This window comes from Gossypium hirsutum, chromosome D10, assembly GCF_007990345.1.
Source record: "Gossypium hirsutum isolate 1008001.06 chromosome D10, Gossypium_hirsutum_v2.1, whole genome shotgun sequence".
NCBI classification, from domain to species: domain Eukaryota; kingdom Viridiplantae; phylum Streptophyta; class Magnoliopsida; order Malvales; family Malvaceae; genus Gossypium; species Gossypium hirsutum.
The window spans coordinates 9,605,176-9,623,129 of NC_053446.1; the positions used below are offsets into that span (position 1 = coordinate 9,605,176).

General features: G+C 32.2%; 3 protein-coding genes across 3 annotated transcripts; 2 read left to right on the forward strand and 1 right to left on the reverse strand.

The window, feature by feature from the left end:
• The first annotated feature begins 143 nt into the window (after positions 1-143).
• LOC107916234 (mitochondrial import receptor subunit TOM20) lies at positions 144-6,052 on the forward strand. The gene is made up of 6 exons (XM_041103063.1): positions 144-441; positions 534-612; positions 737-906; positions 1,012-1,059; positions 4,998-5,093; positions 5,686-6,052. The coding sequence occupies exons 1-6, from the start codon at positions 346-348 to the stop codon at positions 5,818-5,820; spliced, it is 624 nt and encodes a 207-aa protein (XP_040958997.1). The 5' UTR covers positions 144-345; the 3' UTR covers positions 5,821-6,052.
• A 4,047-nt stretch (positions 6,053-10,099) lies between these two features.
• LOC107914143 (ribonucleoside-diphosphate reductase small chain) lies at positions 10,100-11,505 on the forward strand. Its single transcript, XM_016842934.2, has one exon. It carries the CDS (start codon positions 10,405-10,407, stop codon positions 11,392-11,394), a length of 990 nt encoding a protein of 329 aa, XP_016698423.1. The 5' UTR covers positions 10,100-10,404; the 3' UTR covers positions 11,395-11,505.
• A 768-nt stretch (positions 11,506-12,273) lies between these two features.
• Positions 12,274-13,823, reverse strand: LOC107914144 (protein transport protein Sec61 subunit gamma). Its single transcript, XM_016842935.2, has 3 exons — positions 13,603-13,823; positions 13,386-13,501; positions 12,274-12,492 (listed from the first exon to the last, which is right to left on the reverse strand). Exons 1-2 carry the CDS (start codon positions 13,694-13,696, stop codon positions 13,386-13,388), a joined length of 210 nt encoding a protein of 69 aa, XP_016698424.1. The 5' UTR covers positions 13,697-13,823; the 3' UTR covers positions 12,274-12,492.
• Positions 13,824-17,954: the final 4,131 nt, after the last annotated feature.

A 17,954-nucleotide genomic window follows, 5' to 3' on the forward strand; every position in this document is an offset into this window, starting at 1 on the left:
AATATGTAATATAGATAGGATTCCACACTAGCTGACCATGACCATAACCATATTGGGGCAAAAAATGTGATATATTTGAGCTTAGATTGCATTTTTAAAAATAAAAGAAAATTGGAACACCCAATTCTAGTTTTTCTTTTTTAGAAAAACTAAAAATTGCAATTCCTAACTTCATGGCTGCTAATGAGGTCGCTACTAGAAAGCCAGAGTCGATCTTTCGCTCTTCTACTTCTTTTTCTGAAATGCATTGATTCCAATTTGTTGTTCCTAAATTTGTTTCTCCGTAACGGATACCTATAGGAAAAAAGATTGATCCAGCAAAAGAAGAAGATCAAAAGAGCAGCCATGGAAGTGTCTAACAAACTTGATAAACTGCTCTTTTTTGAGCAAGCTCGTAAAATTTCTGAAGCCAATTACACTTCCGATCCTAACGATGCCGATGTTTGCTTTCTCCTTTCTTGGATCTATTTTTATTTTTATTTTCAATTAAAATGTGTTTTTGGCTAGTTTTTCTTTCATCTTTTTGTTGGCAGAACTTGACCAGATGGGCCGAATCTTTACTGGAATTGTCTCAGTGTCAATGTCCTCAAGATTCCCTGAAAATGATTCAAGGTTCTCATATATATATTCATACTTTTTTAAATTAATTGAAGCATCAATTGAAATGCCTGTACTTTTTTACTATTGAGAATTGAATTTAGGTTTTTTATATATTAATTATTATTTTTTAAATTAGATGCTATTGTGAAGTTAGAGCAGGCATTGTCTATTAACCCAAGAAAGCATGAAACTTTATGGTGCTTGGGAAATGCTCAGACTTCTTTAGCATTTCTGACTAAAACGGAGGATGAAGCAAGGCCTTATTTCAAACAAGCTGCTAAATACTTCCTGCAAGCAGTTGATGAGGTAATTTAAAATTTGCGACAGGTTTGGATGTGTCTATCTATACACGCTTGTTATTGCTTGATGCTCATTGTTTTACAAGGAAAATTTGTTAATGTGTATTTGTAGGATCCGACCAATGAAGTTTACCTCAAATCACTCGAAATATCTTCTAAGGTACTTTGGTCTCATTACTTTATATTGGTTTATTCTTAGGTAATGCTTATCTTTCATGTGATCTATGTTACACATGTCTATCACCATCACACATGTTTGTTTTCATCTTATCCACATAACCGTATACTAATAATAATGTATCATTACATGGGTTCCATCAAAGGCCTCCTTTCAATACACTCCCAAAGACAAATGGAAAAATGGGCTCTCTGTCTCTGTCTGTCTGTCTCTCTTCAACCAAGCTCTCTTGAGACCCATTTCCATCTCTCTTCTTTTTCTTAGACTTTTTCATCAGAATTAAAACCTATAGTTAGTGGCTCTCTGCCTTACTCGAAGGTGAACTACTATCCAAACCACACTTCCTTCCCTCTTCCATTGTTAATCTTACCGGTTCACAATTTGTAACTTTGAATAGCTTATTACAACATATTATTTTTAGTTGTGAAAGTATAAACTGGACGTTGTTTGATTTTGATGGGAGTTTTTTATTCATCTTATCAGCATTTGATGTATTTGCAATGGGTTGTTTCTGAGAATTCAAGTATGGGTTGTTTTTTATTTCCTTACATGTTGAGGTTAGTAGAGGATATGTTGTGTAACACCCCTCACCCAACCTGATCGTTGGGTCTGAGTTATGGAGTTCCACATTCGTTGCCAGAGCAACTACAGTTAAATACACAGTAAATAATCATTCACACATGCAATTAAGTGTCAACCACAATCAATTCATGTTAAACAATCAATTCTTAAGTCTTAATCGAGCTTACGAAAGCTCTTTTGTCAACCTGAGCACAAATTAAGACCAAATTGTAAAGATTTTAAAAAAGTGTGAATTGAAGCCGCAACTTCAACAGGTTCTCGCCACGACGTGGCCATTATAGTATGTCACGCCAAGATGACAAGTCTAAGCTTGTCATGACATCAGTCACTGTAATGGCGACGTTGCAACGTCAAAAGTTCGAGGTCATGATGTGACCCATGTTTTTGGTTAAAATGTACAATTTAGTACCTATTTCATAGTTTCCAACTACAACCATTCAACATGTTCAACAAATCACAACTTTTACTTGATTCAAAGCTTACCAAACCATGTTAAACAAGCTTAAGTACTCAATTCAACCTCTTAACAAGCATTCAACATTTATTCATCAACTAAACTCAAAAAACTTAAATGAAATTATGATATAACAATTAACCATTCAAATACTAACTCTTACTTATACCATATTACAATGAATCATGCTATTTCACTTCAATTGTATACATTTAGACACATTATGTACATCTATGGCTTATCTTAAGAGCTAGTCACATTTCTCAACCATGTCAATCAAATATACCATTTTCAACTTGGCACTAAATTAGTTCTTTTACTTATCTTATCACATAAACATACCAAGTTAAAATAGGTTCATAAGACAACTTCCAAAAAGCATCAAACATGACCAAAACATGCATTAACCAAAATCACATGTTATGATCAACAATCAAAATCATAATATACCAAATTCATTATCATTTTCAACTCATCAAGACTTTTACACATTAAGAATTTACACCAAAAATTATCTACTTGCCACAACCCTAGATTCAAAATGATCTCATAGCTACCAATTCAAAGATAGTGTGAATTTCGAGACGATCTAACTTAATGAGCTCCACAATGTGACAGTCTATAAGGAAAAGGGAAAACAAACAAGGTAAACATATTAGATACTTAGTAAGTTCATATGTACAATTCAACACTTATCTTTTTATCTAGATACTATAAGTTACCATTATTTGACATTACTTGCTAGACATGACAAATCAAAACATAAACAGGGTAAACATTATCTTATAATCAAACCATATGATACCACAATTAATTATAATGTCAATTCATGCCATTTTGTATAACTAATTTCAAATTCATTCCATCAAGGGATAATATAATCAGATACATGTCGAAGACATTATTCCAATGCATTGTTCACGCTGAATTCAACAATTTTCTTTTGAACAACAAATTCATTTCATCCCATTTCAATTTCTCATTTTCAACTTAATTGTTTCGTCTGATGAACTCTAGTAAATGAGCCTAGATAGATAATTATCTACACCACACCAGTTGCTCATCCGAGCTAAACCCGTCCAGGCTAAACCTTTATAACAACACATTAGGTTACTTGTTCGAGCTAAACATGTGTCGCATATATTTTAAAATTTGAAATAACTGTTGGACCTCGATAACATATGTAATCAATCTCATACAAGTGCACACAAGACTCTATTGGCGTGTCAATCATATCCTAACCTTTACTAAGTTCATACGAGCATCTATTACACATATAAACACCACTTTTTGAGTTAGTTCAATTATCACCTTTTATACCAATCCACAACCGATTTATTCACAACCAAACACACACATATATATTTATATAAATCAAATACATAACAACCTAAGTAAGTAAACACTATATGAACTTACCTTGTCAAAACACCAAACAAGTTAATTCCAACTAATCAAGAATTTTGACTTTTCTTCAATTTTCTTCAGTTTGATCAAATTCTTGATCTATACAATTATTCCATACAATCCATCAATATCAAATATTTACACATTATGCCATGAAATGTATGAACCTATATAATCTCAATTTTCAATATCTCTAAATTTTTACATTTTATTCAATTTAGTCCCTAAATTCGAAATGACCAAAACTTTCAATTTGAGCCTCAGTTTAAAAATGGACTTCAATTACATTTATTAGGGACCCTCTATTCTCTATTTATACCAAAATTTCACAATAACTTTATATTTTATTCATTTTAGTCATTATGTACAAAACTAACAATTAAATGTTACAATCTAGTTCTTTTTCAACAACGAAAACTTCAATAAACTTTAACATTTTTACAATTTGGAGCATGGGCTAACTAAATCAAGCTTTCATTACATCAAAAATATAAAAATTATAAGAAAATGACTCGAAATCAGTTACAAATTAAGGACCAAATGCTTAAAACCCTTGGAAGCTTTCTTATTTTTCTTTCAATTCTCTTTCCTTCCATCGAAATTTCTTTTTTTACCATTATTAAAATTTGATTAATTTTAACTAACCTTAATCAACTTACTAATCATGTTTTAATACATAAGTCATCACTATCCACTAACACTTTGTTAAAAGAGAGTTGAATTATCATTTGTGAACCTTTGGCTAATTGCAATTTAAGTTCTTAAGTATTTGGCAAATTAAATACCTATAACGATTGGATTTTTACAATTTAGTCCCTGTACCCAAATTAACTATTAATTCAACAAAACTACTGGACCAAAATTTAATATACTTTTATACCTACTTTGTAAATATTCATATTTAATATTTATAAACTCGGGTTACGGAAGTGGGATTCTAAAACTATCTTTTCCAATACTATTGAAAATCGGGCTATTGCATGTTGCTTCCTTGAAGTACCTGTGACCAACATGTTTTTAGACATGGGTAAGAGGATATTACCTTCTAAAGACTTTCTGAATACTTGAAAAATATGAAAATATAGTCATATCTGACAACTCACATATGAATCTGAGTAAGATAGTATAGCGATTTCATGTAGTAATTGCTGTCAGTGGTTGGTTTTACTCCTCAATGCTATGAAATTGATGTGTACGAATGTAACTAGGTATTCTCATTTTATCATAGAATAATGACGATTTAGATTTTGTTTTTCATCTCTTACAAACTGCTTAAAGTCAGAATTAATAAAGTTAAAGAATTGTCATAATAGAAGCATTCCAAAGGCATACATCCATAATAAAGATAAAGAAATAAAAAAGGGATATAATTTCTACTTTGGCTGGTAAAGTCAATACGTTAAAGATTTCACTCTTAAAGCCAAGAGTCTAGGAGGAGGTGTCAAGTTCAAACTGACCTACATTGTTTGTTCCTCAGGCTCCTGAATTACACCGTGAAATCCTTAAGCATGGTTTAGATCAACAAATAGTTGGGGTTGGACCTTCTGCTGCTACTTCTTCTAGTTCAGCAAAGGTAATCCTCATAATCATGTTTCTCTTTATCCTATATGCACGTTCACTTCCTATCTTATCCTATTACTATGGCTTATGTTGTCATACGCTACCTAATTAATTCCCATTTTTTGCGCTATCTACATTGGCATTTGGAATTCTAAAGTATAAAATGTTAGTTTTCATTTCCTCGTTGTTTTCTATTGATCTACATTTAAACTTGTTCACGGCTTCAGTGAAACAACATAAAATGTTCGATGCATTGCAGATTTACTGTGGTTATTTAAAGGACATGCACTGACACATCCATGCATAACATGCATCATGTGTAAGCCCCTAAGAGAGGATCCAACTTATGGTTTCTCTGTTGTATTATTTGTATTATGGATTTGTTGGTCAAAGCGGTGAATTTTATATAGCTTAGTTTGATGGTGTCAAAAACCACAAGCTTGTATATTGTTTTTCTTTTTTTCTTTTTAGAGATTTGAGCACAAGGAAAGAGCTATAGTAAGAGGAAGTTTACCACTTAAGCAAAGTGTTAATCAAATAATTATATGATTAGAGTAGGTTAGAAGAAAAGTGCTTTGGGATTTATTGTCTTTACCTTCTTTCAGGATGCTAAAAAGGGTAAGAAAAGCTATGATCTCAAATATGACAGAGTTGGATGGATAGTCCTTGCTATTGGCATTGTTGTTTGGGTCGGGTTTGCTAAATCTCAAATGCCACCACCCCCACCACCATCGGGATAAGTTGAGGGATACTTTGCAATGTCCCTATATGTCAACTCCACATGCCTGTGAGGGGAGATTCAAACAGGATTCAAAACTGTTGAGTTGGGATAATGGGAGAATAATTGAAATTATATGGTTATCTTAGTTATTACTTTCTTTTGCCTTGTTGATAAAATAAGTAAAAGAAAAACATAGTTATTTTTTGTATGAAACTGTTACTTTTTCTTCAAAGGCACAGTTGAGTTTACAACTTCTGTGTTAGTTCTCTTATTACAAATTCTCATGGTAGCTTAGATTAGTCTCCTGCATTTGTTGCAAGTTAGAGGTTATAGTAAGGTTTAAATATCTATTTGGTACTTGATATCGGTTAATGTTTGGTACTTTGTATTTTAGTCTGGATGATATTGGTATTCAATTAAGGTTAAATAATAAAATATATCAAGCAAAATTTATTAAGGGTTATTATTACGTATTAAAAATTGTTTCATATGCGTATGCGTGTTAAATTACATATTTAGAACAAATATGTGTTTAGAAATAACATACAAAAAATAATGAAACGTGTGATTTGAATAATAACATATGAAATATGTATAATATTAAAATGAAAAATATATACATTAAATTGCAAGTAAAATGAGATTTAAACACTTAAATACATCACATTAAGAATACTAAATGTACTACAATTATTTATTGTGGTGTTGTCATCAATCCTAAGCTGGTGTCGAGTTAGTTTGTGACACCAATTTAATCAATAATATTATTAATGTTGATACAAGTATTCAACAAGTAGGACAAGGTGGTGGGTGACTTGAAGGTTCACCTTTAACAAGTGGAGGGTTAAAGGTTGAAGGAGGAAAGGAAGAAGGATATTGTTGGTAGGACACTTAGGTTTTTCTTGGGGAGGAAATGATCCATTGTATTTCATACTCTGGTGTATATATAGGACGATACCTTTTTTCTAGTAATGCCATGTAATTGACAACATGAAAGATAGGCCTACCCATATGGTGGGCTAGGTGTCAGGGTTGTTACAGGTTAGTTGTTACCACGTGCAGTACTATGTGGTCTTGCTCTGATATTCTTCTCGTTGAGGTTGTACGAGGTTATTATGCCTTAATGGTCGCCATAGAGGGTTCGTAGCGGATGGTCTCCATGATAGTCTTAAAATGGTTTAAGTGGATTCATTGAGGTTGGTTGCAGATGGTTTTGGATGGAAGGACACCACAAAGGGTGTCTAATGAAAGGTTGCTCAAGAGTCGCGTCCAACAAAAGGTCGTTGCCAAGTGGTCCCATATTTTACGACGTGTCATTGCTAGAGTAGGTGTATAATAATTAATACCATAAATCCTATAACGCGTATGAGTGAAAATTACATATTTAGAACATAGAGGTGGGTTTAAAAATAATATATGATAAATGATGAAAGTATGCCTTGAAACTAATTAATAATAAAACTTAAAATATGTACAATATTAAAATAAAAAAATACATAAAATTGTGAGTAAAATGAAATTTAACACATAAATACATCACCAGATCAATAATCACATAAAACTTTCTCATTTAACATCTATTTCAATATATCATAATGTACTCAACAATTCATTGTCATTCAATACCGTTTTCAATACTTATTCATTTTGGCTCCTATTAACCAACGATAAACATTAGGTTGAATACTTGAACATGTATAACGAATAAGCCCATGACCCTTTGAGAATTGAGACTGTTTTATTTTGCCACACCCGGTTGCCCGACAACAATTGCTTTTAGTATTTGTTTGTTCTACCATCCCGGGTTACCCGATGACGCTGACTAGTAAATCACTATATCGGTGACCCTATGACATGGCAACTCTACTTGAATTATGTCTAACACCGTTTAACGGGACTTTATCACAGATAATCATCATCACAATACATGTCGTCACAATTAAGTATCAAGATCCGATATCTATCATCAAACATATATATATCTTTCTAAGTCAAACATATATAACATAATTTGATTAAGTGCAATATCAAATTCATAATCTCAAGCATTAAGGTGAGATAAGGTTGCTTTGATATATATTACGAGGTTCATAATACCAACTAGCTAGATAATACAATTAGAAATTAAAAATGAATTATAGAAGCACAGTCAAAAACGACTATTTATCAATAACTTTGGATTTCCTTTTTGTCTTGAGATGATTTTATGTCATCTTTAGCTATGAAATTAAACTCGAATACAAAAATTCATTAATTACACTATTCAAACATGATTTATGATAATTTAAATATGAATGCATTTATTATAATTTAATTCTTCGAACTCCTAATGTTTGAAATAACTTTCAAATTTTTAATCGAGTCTAGAACCGATTTCATATTTCTTTACCAGGGACTTCTAGCTTCCATTTCATGACAATATTTTCTAACAATTTTCACTTTATTCAATTGGGTTCCTAACAATCCATAATTAAATCTAGTCATTTAATCCAATTAAAGCTTAATTCTAAGTTTCCTACCATATTCTTAACATATTCTTCTATAATTTCAATTATTATTTTAAAACATGCATGGATTAAATACTTAATAGTTATGTTGTCTAAAATTTCCAACAACAGAACTCAATTAAAATTTCATAAAATTTAAAATCTAAAGTATGGGTTACCATTATCTAACCTTTTTTTCTTATAAAAAATCTAACAAAAATTAAAAGAAAAGCTTACCAAATTTTCATGTATAGCTCACGGAAAAGGTTGGAAGTCTGAAGCAATATTTCTTTCTTTGTTTAGCCGAATGAAGAAGATGTAAAATGGTTTCATCTTTTATCTTTCCTTTATCAATTATAAAATGTTTTCAGTTAATAATTTAAAATCCAGTTTATTTTGGTAATGGTTAATTAAATTTCAAGAACTTGGATATTCACCCAATAAGGACTTGCTAAATTTCCTAATTCAATTCTCACTCCACTATACCATTTAGTCTTTATACTTTTATTATAATTTAATTACTGGCTAATGTGATTTCTCAATCTCATATTCACCCCATTCAACCTTTTAGCTATCTTAACTTTTCATATTCGGTCCCGAAACTGATTTTTTCAACACCGAAAAAATCAGGTCGTCATAAAAAAAAGCTCAAACAAAAATGCTTTGGAGCAAGCAAATTGAACAAAGGTCCATAAAATAGAGAACTCGACGATTGCAAATGGTGATACAGACTTAGAACACAGAAAAACTTCAAAAGTTGTAACAGAAAAAGTGACACATATAGAGTCTTCTTGCAACCTGCTGCTCATCATTGCTCTTACTCCCAGGCGCAGTCAGTTTAGTCCGGCATTTATTGTGAATATTCTAGAAGCCTTCAAGCAACCTTTCACGCCCATCAACATGCTGAACCACTCGTGATGCACATCCCGGTTGTTCTACCTCCCGAGCAACTCACGAGCAAGAATGTAACCTAGGGAGACAATTTTTAAGCCACCACCTGGGCTAAATACGTGTCACTTCAGAAAGTATTAGGTGCATGCCTGAAGATAGTTTTCCACCTCTGGTCTATCGGGATGTCCTCAAATGCTCAACCTCTCATAACTAACTACCTACCGAAAACTATTCGTTTTGAAACACAAACATCTCCTAAATTTAGATTAGAGGTGTTAATGGACCGGGTTAAGCCTAACAAAAATTTTAGATTTGTTTGTTAGATTCGACACAAAAATATACTTAATATTTCGCCCAAACTCAACCTATATAAAAATACTAAAACCCGATTCTGGCCCAACTAGCCCGTATTATTTTTTGATATTATTTTTTATACAAATTTTTTAAAAATATAATATATGAATAATTTTTTTTTATGTACTTATCATTCTCTACATTTTTTTTATAATAAATTTCTATTAAGTAATTTTTATTATAAATTATCAAACGTATTTAAAAATTAAAACAATTAAAAATATTAATTTTGGAAAAAATTTCGAATCACTCATGATTAAATCTTAAAATTGTTTGATTTTACATCAATTCAAAATTTTTTTATCAGATTAAAATTCATGTGTAATCGGCATAACTACATTTAACGAAAAATTAAAATTATAATAAAAAAAAAGGGAAAAAGGAAAGAGACACGCTTGACACGTGCTAAACCATGTAAAACGTGCGAGATGACATGACTTTAACCAACGGCCCCATCCCACTTGTTTGTAAATTTGGAATTTTCACCCAACTTTTTGCCAACTCATTGGTTTCAAACTCCAAAAAGAAAGAATTAAAAAACCAAATCAAATTCTTGAACGGCGCCAATACTATTTCCCTCCAAGCTTCAAAATAGAAATATTTTCATAACAAAAAGCTTCCCTTGTACGCTCGACCGTTATCCGCTCCATCAAAATTTCAAATTTCTTATTGTCAACTCCCAATCAAAAATATTTACTCGAAATACCTTAATTATCCCTTCTCCACGATTTATTCCCGGCAAGCTTCTTCCAAAAATATTTTCAAAATCCCGCGCTACTTTTCGCCTATTAATACCCTTTCTCTCTTTCCCCAAATTATTCATCAGAAAATCATTTTTCAAGAACCCTAGTTTCCTAAATCACCTTTCCAAAATGCCTTCAATTCCAGAAGAGCCACTGCTGGCCGCGAACCCAGACCGATTCTGTATGTTTCCGATCCAATACCCAGAAGTATGGGAAATGTACAAGAAAGCCGAAGCGTCGTTTTGGACCGCAGAGGAAGTCGATCTGTCTTCCGATCTTCGTCACTGGGAAACTCTCACCGCCGATGAGCATCACTTCATTAGTCACGTTCTCGCCTTTTTCGCCGCCTCCGATGGCATAGTCCTTGAGAACCTTGCTGTTCGGTTCATGAAAGAGGTCCAGATCTCCGAGGCGCGTGCTTTTTATGGTTTCCAAATCGCTATCGAAAATATCCACTCCGAGATGTACAGTCTCCTTCTCGAGACTTACATAAAAGATTCCGATGAAAAGAACCGTCTTTTCCGCGCCATCGAGACGGTGCCGTGTGTGGCTAAAAAAGCCGAGTGGGCTATGAAATGGATCGACGGCGGAGAAACTTTCGCCGAACGGTTAATCGCTTTTGCTTGCGTAGAAGGGATCTTTTTCTCCGGAAGTTTCTGTGCCATATTTTGGTTAAAAAAGAGGGGGTTAATGCCCGGATTAACTTTCTCAAACGAGTTAATCTCACGAGATGAAGGTCTCCACTGCGATTTCGCTTGCTTGCTGTACTCTCTCCTCCGGTCAAAGCTGAGTGAAGAGCGCGTGAGGGGGATAGTAAGGGACGCGGTGGACATAGAGAGGGAGTTCGTATGCGATGCTCTCCCCTGCGCGTTGGTTGGGATGAACGGCGAGTTAATGAGTCGGTACATCGAGTTCGTAGCGGATCGGCTGCTGGGAGCGTTAGGGTACGGAAAGATGTACAATGTGGTCAACCCATTTGATTGGATGGAACTGATATCGTTGCAAGGGAAAACCAATTTCTTCGAGAAAAGGGTTGGAGAGTATCAAAAGGCGGCGGTCATGTCGAGTTTGAATGGTAATGGTGGCACCCATGAGTTCAAGATGGATGAAGACTTTTAGGGTTTAGTCTAGTTTAGTTTGTTTGTTCGGTTTTGGCTTTTGTATTGTATCTTTTTACTTTCTAATGTCTCCCTCTCCATAAATTTATAAAATAGGTTATATAAACTTTTACTACCGTCTAATTGTTTAACTTTTCTTTTTAATGAATATCCACAGGGCATTTTGCAATATTTCCACACTGCTTTTTTTCCTTAATTGAGGAAATAATTGGAGAATAAGACAGCAAGTACAGAAATGAGTAGAGATTTAGATGATATTGATTTAACTACAATTAGTTTCGTACTGTAAAACTTGGTTGGAATTTCCTGCTTCCAGGGAAGTACATCGATCCTCTTTTAACCTGGACTCATGTTTTCAAGTGTGGTCAGTTATTCAAAGTAATTATATGTATTTGGAGGTTTGTTGGAAGATTACATGTGATGGCCATGTATCCAAATTTAAGAATTGAAACATAACTTTAGGAAGCCTACTGTCTACGTTGTGGCAGAAAGGAAATTGGAAACTATAAAACAAACATAAAAATTATAAAAGTAATTTTTTTCCATCGATTGCTTAATCGAGTTGAAAAAAAAACAACAAAATTTTGAAGTAACTTTCGTCCCTTATCTTATATTTCCAATTTGAAATGATTGCAGAAAATGATCAAATTCTCTTGTTCTTTTTCCTTTCCTAACAAGAACAAGCCAAATTTATTTTCTTTTCAACTTTCAACTCTACGCTCTCCTTCCCTCCTCTTTCTACTTTTCTGTTCAACCAATCACACCTTCGGTTGCCTACATTCTGAAGAGGATAATATACGCATTTTACAAGTGTCTTAACAATGAAATAAAATAGGAAGATCTTTTTGCTTTCTGACAATCCATCAATATATCCAAGAAATGAGGTCAGAATGATTGTGTTTATTTCAACAAGATTCTATTACAATGCTAAAACAAAAATAATCTCAAACATATTGAATATAAAGAAAACTAGAAATTTCCATGTCTAAGTTTGAATTAGTTCATGAAATCAGATGATGTACCTCTCAGTCAATTGCATCCACTTCTAACTTCTATCTTTTGCCGACAGTCTGAAACTTGGTACTGATTCTCATGCTTCCTGCGAGCCAGCCAGCCCCATGGACAATTAAACATGAGAAAAGATGAAATAAGGCGAAATATAAACCAATGTACTATAGTTCATAGATGAGGGTGCTTATGAATTATGTTAGTTGTATTCAAAGTAGAGAAAATTAATGTCTACATCATTTTTTTAAGCTGCCATTTTTAGGATGTCATTCAGCTATATATATGATTCAAAATCAACCTCATCCAACATACTCCAAACCTAACCTCACATAATCCATTAATTTGAAATGCAACTTGATCATTTAATCTTTACAATGGGAACACAAAAATCTATGAAGCCTATGCTGCCTCAAACTCTTAATTTTTCTGAGATTCCCTATGTACGACATCCGAGTCCGACATGGATACAGGAATAAGACCCTAAATACATGAAAATTTAGGGAAAAAATTTAATAATATACCCATGTCAAACAGATATTCTATCCGACGCATATCAAAGTCCAGGAACATAGAATGAAACAATTGCATTAATCAGTTCAGTTCAATATCCCTCTAAGAAGACAAAAAACACCTACAAAGAGAAGATTAAGCAATAAAACAGTTACATTCTAATTTCTACACAATAATAGCCCCTGAGATGCCAAACAAGGATTCATCAATAAAATAATAATTCCGATTTAGCAAGCTAATTCAATTTCCCGGATCTTCACCAGTAAAAAATCTACAATTTTCATTCTCTTAGAGGAACCAAAAACTAGATTTTCAGAAATTCAGAGATTTAGATTTTCAGTGCTTCAAAATTTTTTTTAAATCAAATAAATTCAGATCAATATTACACCAGCAACAGATAGAAAACAATAAATACAATAAACCAACAAAGTAAAATGGAAAATAAAATAGAAATATTTAGGAATAGAACAGTACCTAACCAGATCCAACAATAATGTTGTTAATGGGGATGAAGATGAGCTTGACGAAAAACCCTACGAATCCCATAACCACGAATCCGATCGCTGTACGAAACGCCACCTTCGTAAATTCTAAAAAAATAAAAGAAAAAAAAAACCCGGATCATTTAATCAGAATTCTGATAAATCAACAAAATCAAATATAATAGGAAAAGCAGAGAGAAATAAGTAACCTTTTCGATCGGGCTTGTGGCATCTCTTGACAAGACGAACACTATCCTTAGCGAACTCTCTTAGCGGATCGAAAACTGAATCAATTGCGTCCATTTTTCCCTTTCCTGGTTTTGCTTTGGTCTTTGGAGGAAATTTACTATTTTTGTTAAGATCTGTGGATCTATTATATAAGGACTAACCAAGCTGATATCCACAGACAAAATTTGACAAATTATTATCTGGACTCAATTACTCAAATACCCTATTTATTATTTTTTCTTCACAAGGGTAAACTACACAATTAGTCACCCAATTTTCCTCTGTTTTCATTTTGGTCACAATTTCATTTTTCAAATTTAGCATGCTGTTAGATTTTTATTTTGTTTCGTTTGAGTCAATTAGTTTTCTAGTTTTAATCATGCGCCGTTAATTTGACTAACCATAATGTTATTATACACTTATTTTAGTTATCCAATTTTAATAATTTTTTATCACTTATTTCTATATTTTATCATTTTAATTTTTTATTTTCCCTCTTTTAAAAATTAATTATAATTTTTAGTAAAAAAGATAACATAACAATGATATTTTTACGGAGAAAACTTTCATTTTCACAAGAAAAACCATTTTTTATTTTTAATTTCATTTAAATTTTTTAGAATCAGCTTTAGTTTTTTTAGAAAAATTTAGGGTTTTACAAGGAATTACTTGAGTTATAGAATTATAGTGAAGAACTCAATACCAAAAACTCAAGTTTTTCTCCTTTTTAGAAAAAAAATAAAATTAATTCTACAAACAAAATTATTGGTCAAAATAAAAATTTATTAAAATTGGGTGACTAAAATGAGTTTGAAGTAACATTGCTGGTGAGTGACAAATGAAAAAGAAATCATCTTACATCCAAAGGAGAATCCAGGGGCTGGCAGGGGCCCTTACATCCTAAAATGGAAAATTATTGCTTTGACCCTTTAGAAAATTTTAAAAATTTAAATTAGTAAAGGTAAAATTACACTTTGCCTCCCTAAAATTATAAAAATTAAATTTAATCTTTTAAAAAATATGAAGATATAGACTATTAAAAATTAAAATTCCATTTCGATCCCTAACAAAAATTTCTGGCTTAACCCTTACTAACAATGGTGCTATATCTGAAAAGTTTTTATGTTATAAAAGTTGAAAATTTTGCAGATTTTCGAAACTAATGTGTTTCTTTTTTCAAATTAGAGCCAAGAGAGATGAGAAGAAATTTCAAACTGCAGAAAAGGGAAGATGATAGAAATGTGTTTTGAGTTAATGGTGGCTGTGAATGAAGAGGACCACTGGAGATAAGAAGATTTTCTTAAATTTCGTATAAAAAATTCTGTATACCTTTGCACCATTCAGTATCCATCGGTTTCATCTTCCCACAAATTCTTCTAATTTTTGTTTATTGTTTAATTTTCTTAAATTATGAAATTTATTGGCTTTAATTCTTATTCTTAATTTTCAAATTTTATTCATTAGAAAAGCTTCCTTTACCAAATTCATCCTTACTTGCTCCAATAAACTTTCCTTTTAGTTACTTCGAGTTGTTTATTTGGGTTTTATTATTGATTATGAATTTCTGCATTATTTTGAGAAAATGATGCAAAAGCTGGAGATGAATTTTAGAAGCTCGAACAATCAACTTGAAGTAAATTGGATGTACAATAAGCTTTCTTGAAAAAGAAGAAAGCCACGACAACAAGAACTTTTAAACCTTCTAAGAAATTTAAAATTCAATTAAATAAATTAAGAATCGATCAAGAATTTCCAGAATTAAAGAAATAAATAAATAAATAACAAAGATGGAATAATAAAAAGATGAAATTGAAGATGGAAGATGATAGGCAAATGGTGGCAAGATAGATGAATAAGTAACTTAGCTTCCTTTGATGAACCAACACCAATAAAGATATATAATGGCTTTTGGGCGACCCTTCCAATTGACTTTAATTAGACAAGTTGAAGTTATGATAAACCTCATCAACAATTCTTAAATATTGAAACAAAAAGTCTATAAAAAAAATAAGAAGAAACCTTTTTTTATAAGAAAAAAACTCTTTTAGAGCAATTTTATTAATCAAAATAATCAAGATACAATATATAATACTTGGAAAACAAGGAAACAACCATTCTTTTGTCTTTAACCAATTGACTTTGTCATAGTTATACGAATCACAAAAGTATTAAATATCTTCTCTCCCAAAAAGAGTTAAACCTAAGACAACATTGTTGGATCGAATTGTTGAAATTTTATGATTGCAAAATTGAATACCATTCAGCAAAAAACAAATGTTGTTGCCGATGTTTTAAGTCGAAAGTATGCGATTGAATTGAGAGCAATGTTTACTTTGCCTAGTATATGCGAAAATGACAGCCTATTGGTTGAGTTGAAACTTAAGCCCGTGTTGCTTAATCAGATTAAGGAGGCGTAGTTTATCAATTCTAAGTTAGCGGATCCTTGATGTTTTTTGGCTTTCAACCAAATGATCTTCTCCGCTATTCTCGTACCACAAACTGTTTCGAGTGTGGGTTCAAACTAATTGGATCGAAATATAGAATTAGAAAAAGTTCTCTCCTTTTGGGGTTAAAACGAAAAATCTCTCTTCTATAATAGAAACTGGTAAAATTTTTATTCTGAAAAATATATTTATAAATTGAGAATAAATTCTTTTTATTTTTCAGTAGAATAACAATCTCTCAAAAGTTGTGTTAATAGCTCTACCATCGCCATCTATTTATAAAAAGAGAAGGTAGAACCCTTGTAGAGTTGTAGAGATTTATTTTAAATAGAAAAACAACACCCTACTTAGAGTAGGAGAGGGGTGAACGACTCACTCTTGTATTTCTATTAGGGTTTTATATGAGGAGTTTTGGGCCTTTCTCTGATTATGTCCAATTACGAGTACTTCTGAGCCTTTTTGACCTAGTACTCTGTAATGTGATCTAACTCGATTTAGTTTTTCTATTTCTTAAAATAAATTTTAATATTTACATATTAAATAATTTTCTCAACAATAGAAAATTATTTAATATGTAAATATTAAAATTTATTTTAAGAAATAGAAAAACTAAATCGAGTTAGATCACATTACAGAGTACTAGGTCAAAAAGGCTCAGAAAACCATAATCATTCATGTAAGTTTCCCATTTCTTTTTTTTATTCATTCTGTTCATTTGTATTCAAACACGCAATTCATTTCTAGTTTCAATGAGCTAGCAAAGAGACCAATTGGACATATGAAGTTGATGCTCAAATTATTTATAATTAAGTTTCGGCTTTTCACCTATTAATTATAAACTCATTTAGTCACGAAGTCAATTTCACTATAGTATCGTGACTGAGCTCTCCTCAATGACATACCATTACGAAAACAACTACTTAGTCCTCGTCCAATGACCTTGCCATAAGTGTGTTACCCTCATAGGATATCATTGGTCTCTTTGAGATAATATTCATTCTCCCAATATGATCATATTTTATCTCATGGTAACCATTACATCTTTCTTCATGAAAATTCAATCACTATCAAATAGTGATCAAGTCATCCATCATAAATATAGACGACCTGTGACCACATTTACTTTTCATCAACCCTATAATGCCAATAAGAGGATATCATTTACCTATGTTTTGGGCTATGAATTCCACTGTTGTGAATGACATTACATGCTAGAGAAGTCATACACCCAACACACCTACTTTCGGTTCCTTATTTATTTGAACTCAGGCTTTTACTTACATCAAAGTGTATGAGTCACGTATACATAATCTGTCATCCACTTATGATTTAGGTATGTCACGCTATGAACATCACAAGTGAATAAATCCATAAACGGATTCAGGATCTATTTTGCTTGGGTCCTATCCGATGTACTGTTAGTCCAGTCAGCCACATCATCTTTATCTTCTGGGAGTCATCTGCTTGGATACCCAAGACAAGGCATCTCCCTAATCGAACTTGATAAACGACAAATTAGTCTTTCAATCGTTTTGCTCATTTCTGATTAGACTAAGGACATATTTATGTTCGTCTTCTAATACAAGTTATCTTTTTGTATCATGACCCGACCACATAATAACGCTTAGTATTAGTTAAACATTTAGATAACCAATGAACAACATTTGCTTCTAATTTTCTTTGCGTGCAAAAACCATGTGTTGACAATAATACAAAGTATATTAATCGTAATCAATAAATTTTTATTAACCAATCTGTTCGAAAAATTTACAAGTGTACTTAGACAAAAATACTACACTTAGGGCACCAAATCCAATAGTTTTACCACACGTGCTTATATCAAGGGTCGCGGATTAAAGCCCGTGACGAATGCACATAGTACGTCCCAT

Excerpts from the sequence above, each read along its gene's own strand:
- LOC107916234 (XM_041103063.1), top strand. The coding sequence starts at position 346 with ATGGAAGTGTCTAACAAACTTGATAAACTGCTCTTTTTTGAGCAAGCT. Across the intron at positions 613-736 it reads TTCCCTGAAAATGATTCAAG|ATGCTATTGTGAAGTTAGAG; the intron begins GTTCTCATATAT and ends TTTTTAAATTAG. Across the intron at positions 907-1,011 it reads TCCTGCAAGCAGTTGATGAG|GATCCGACCAATGAAGTTTA; the intron begins GTAATTTAAAAT and ends GTGTATTTGTAG.
- LOC107914143 (XM_016842934.2), top strand. The coding sequence starts at position 10,405 with ATGCCTTCAATTCCAGAAGAGCCACTGCTGGCCGCGAACCCAGACCGA.
- LOC107914144 (XM_016842935.2), bottom strand. The coding sequence starts at position 13,696 with ATGGACGCAATTGATTCAGTTTTCGATCCGCTAAGAGAGTTCGCTAAG. Across the intron at positions 13,502-13,602 it reads CCACAAGCCCGATCGAAAAG|AATTTACGAAGGTGGCGTTT; the intron begins GTTACTTATTTC and ends TTATTTTTTTAG.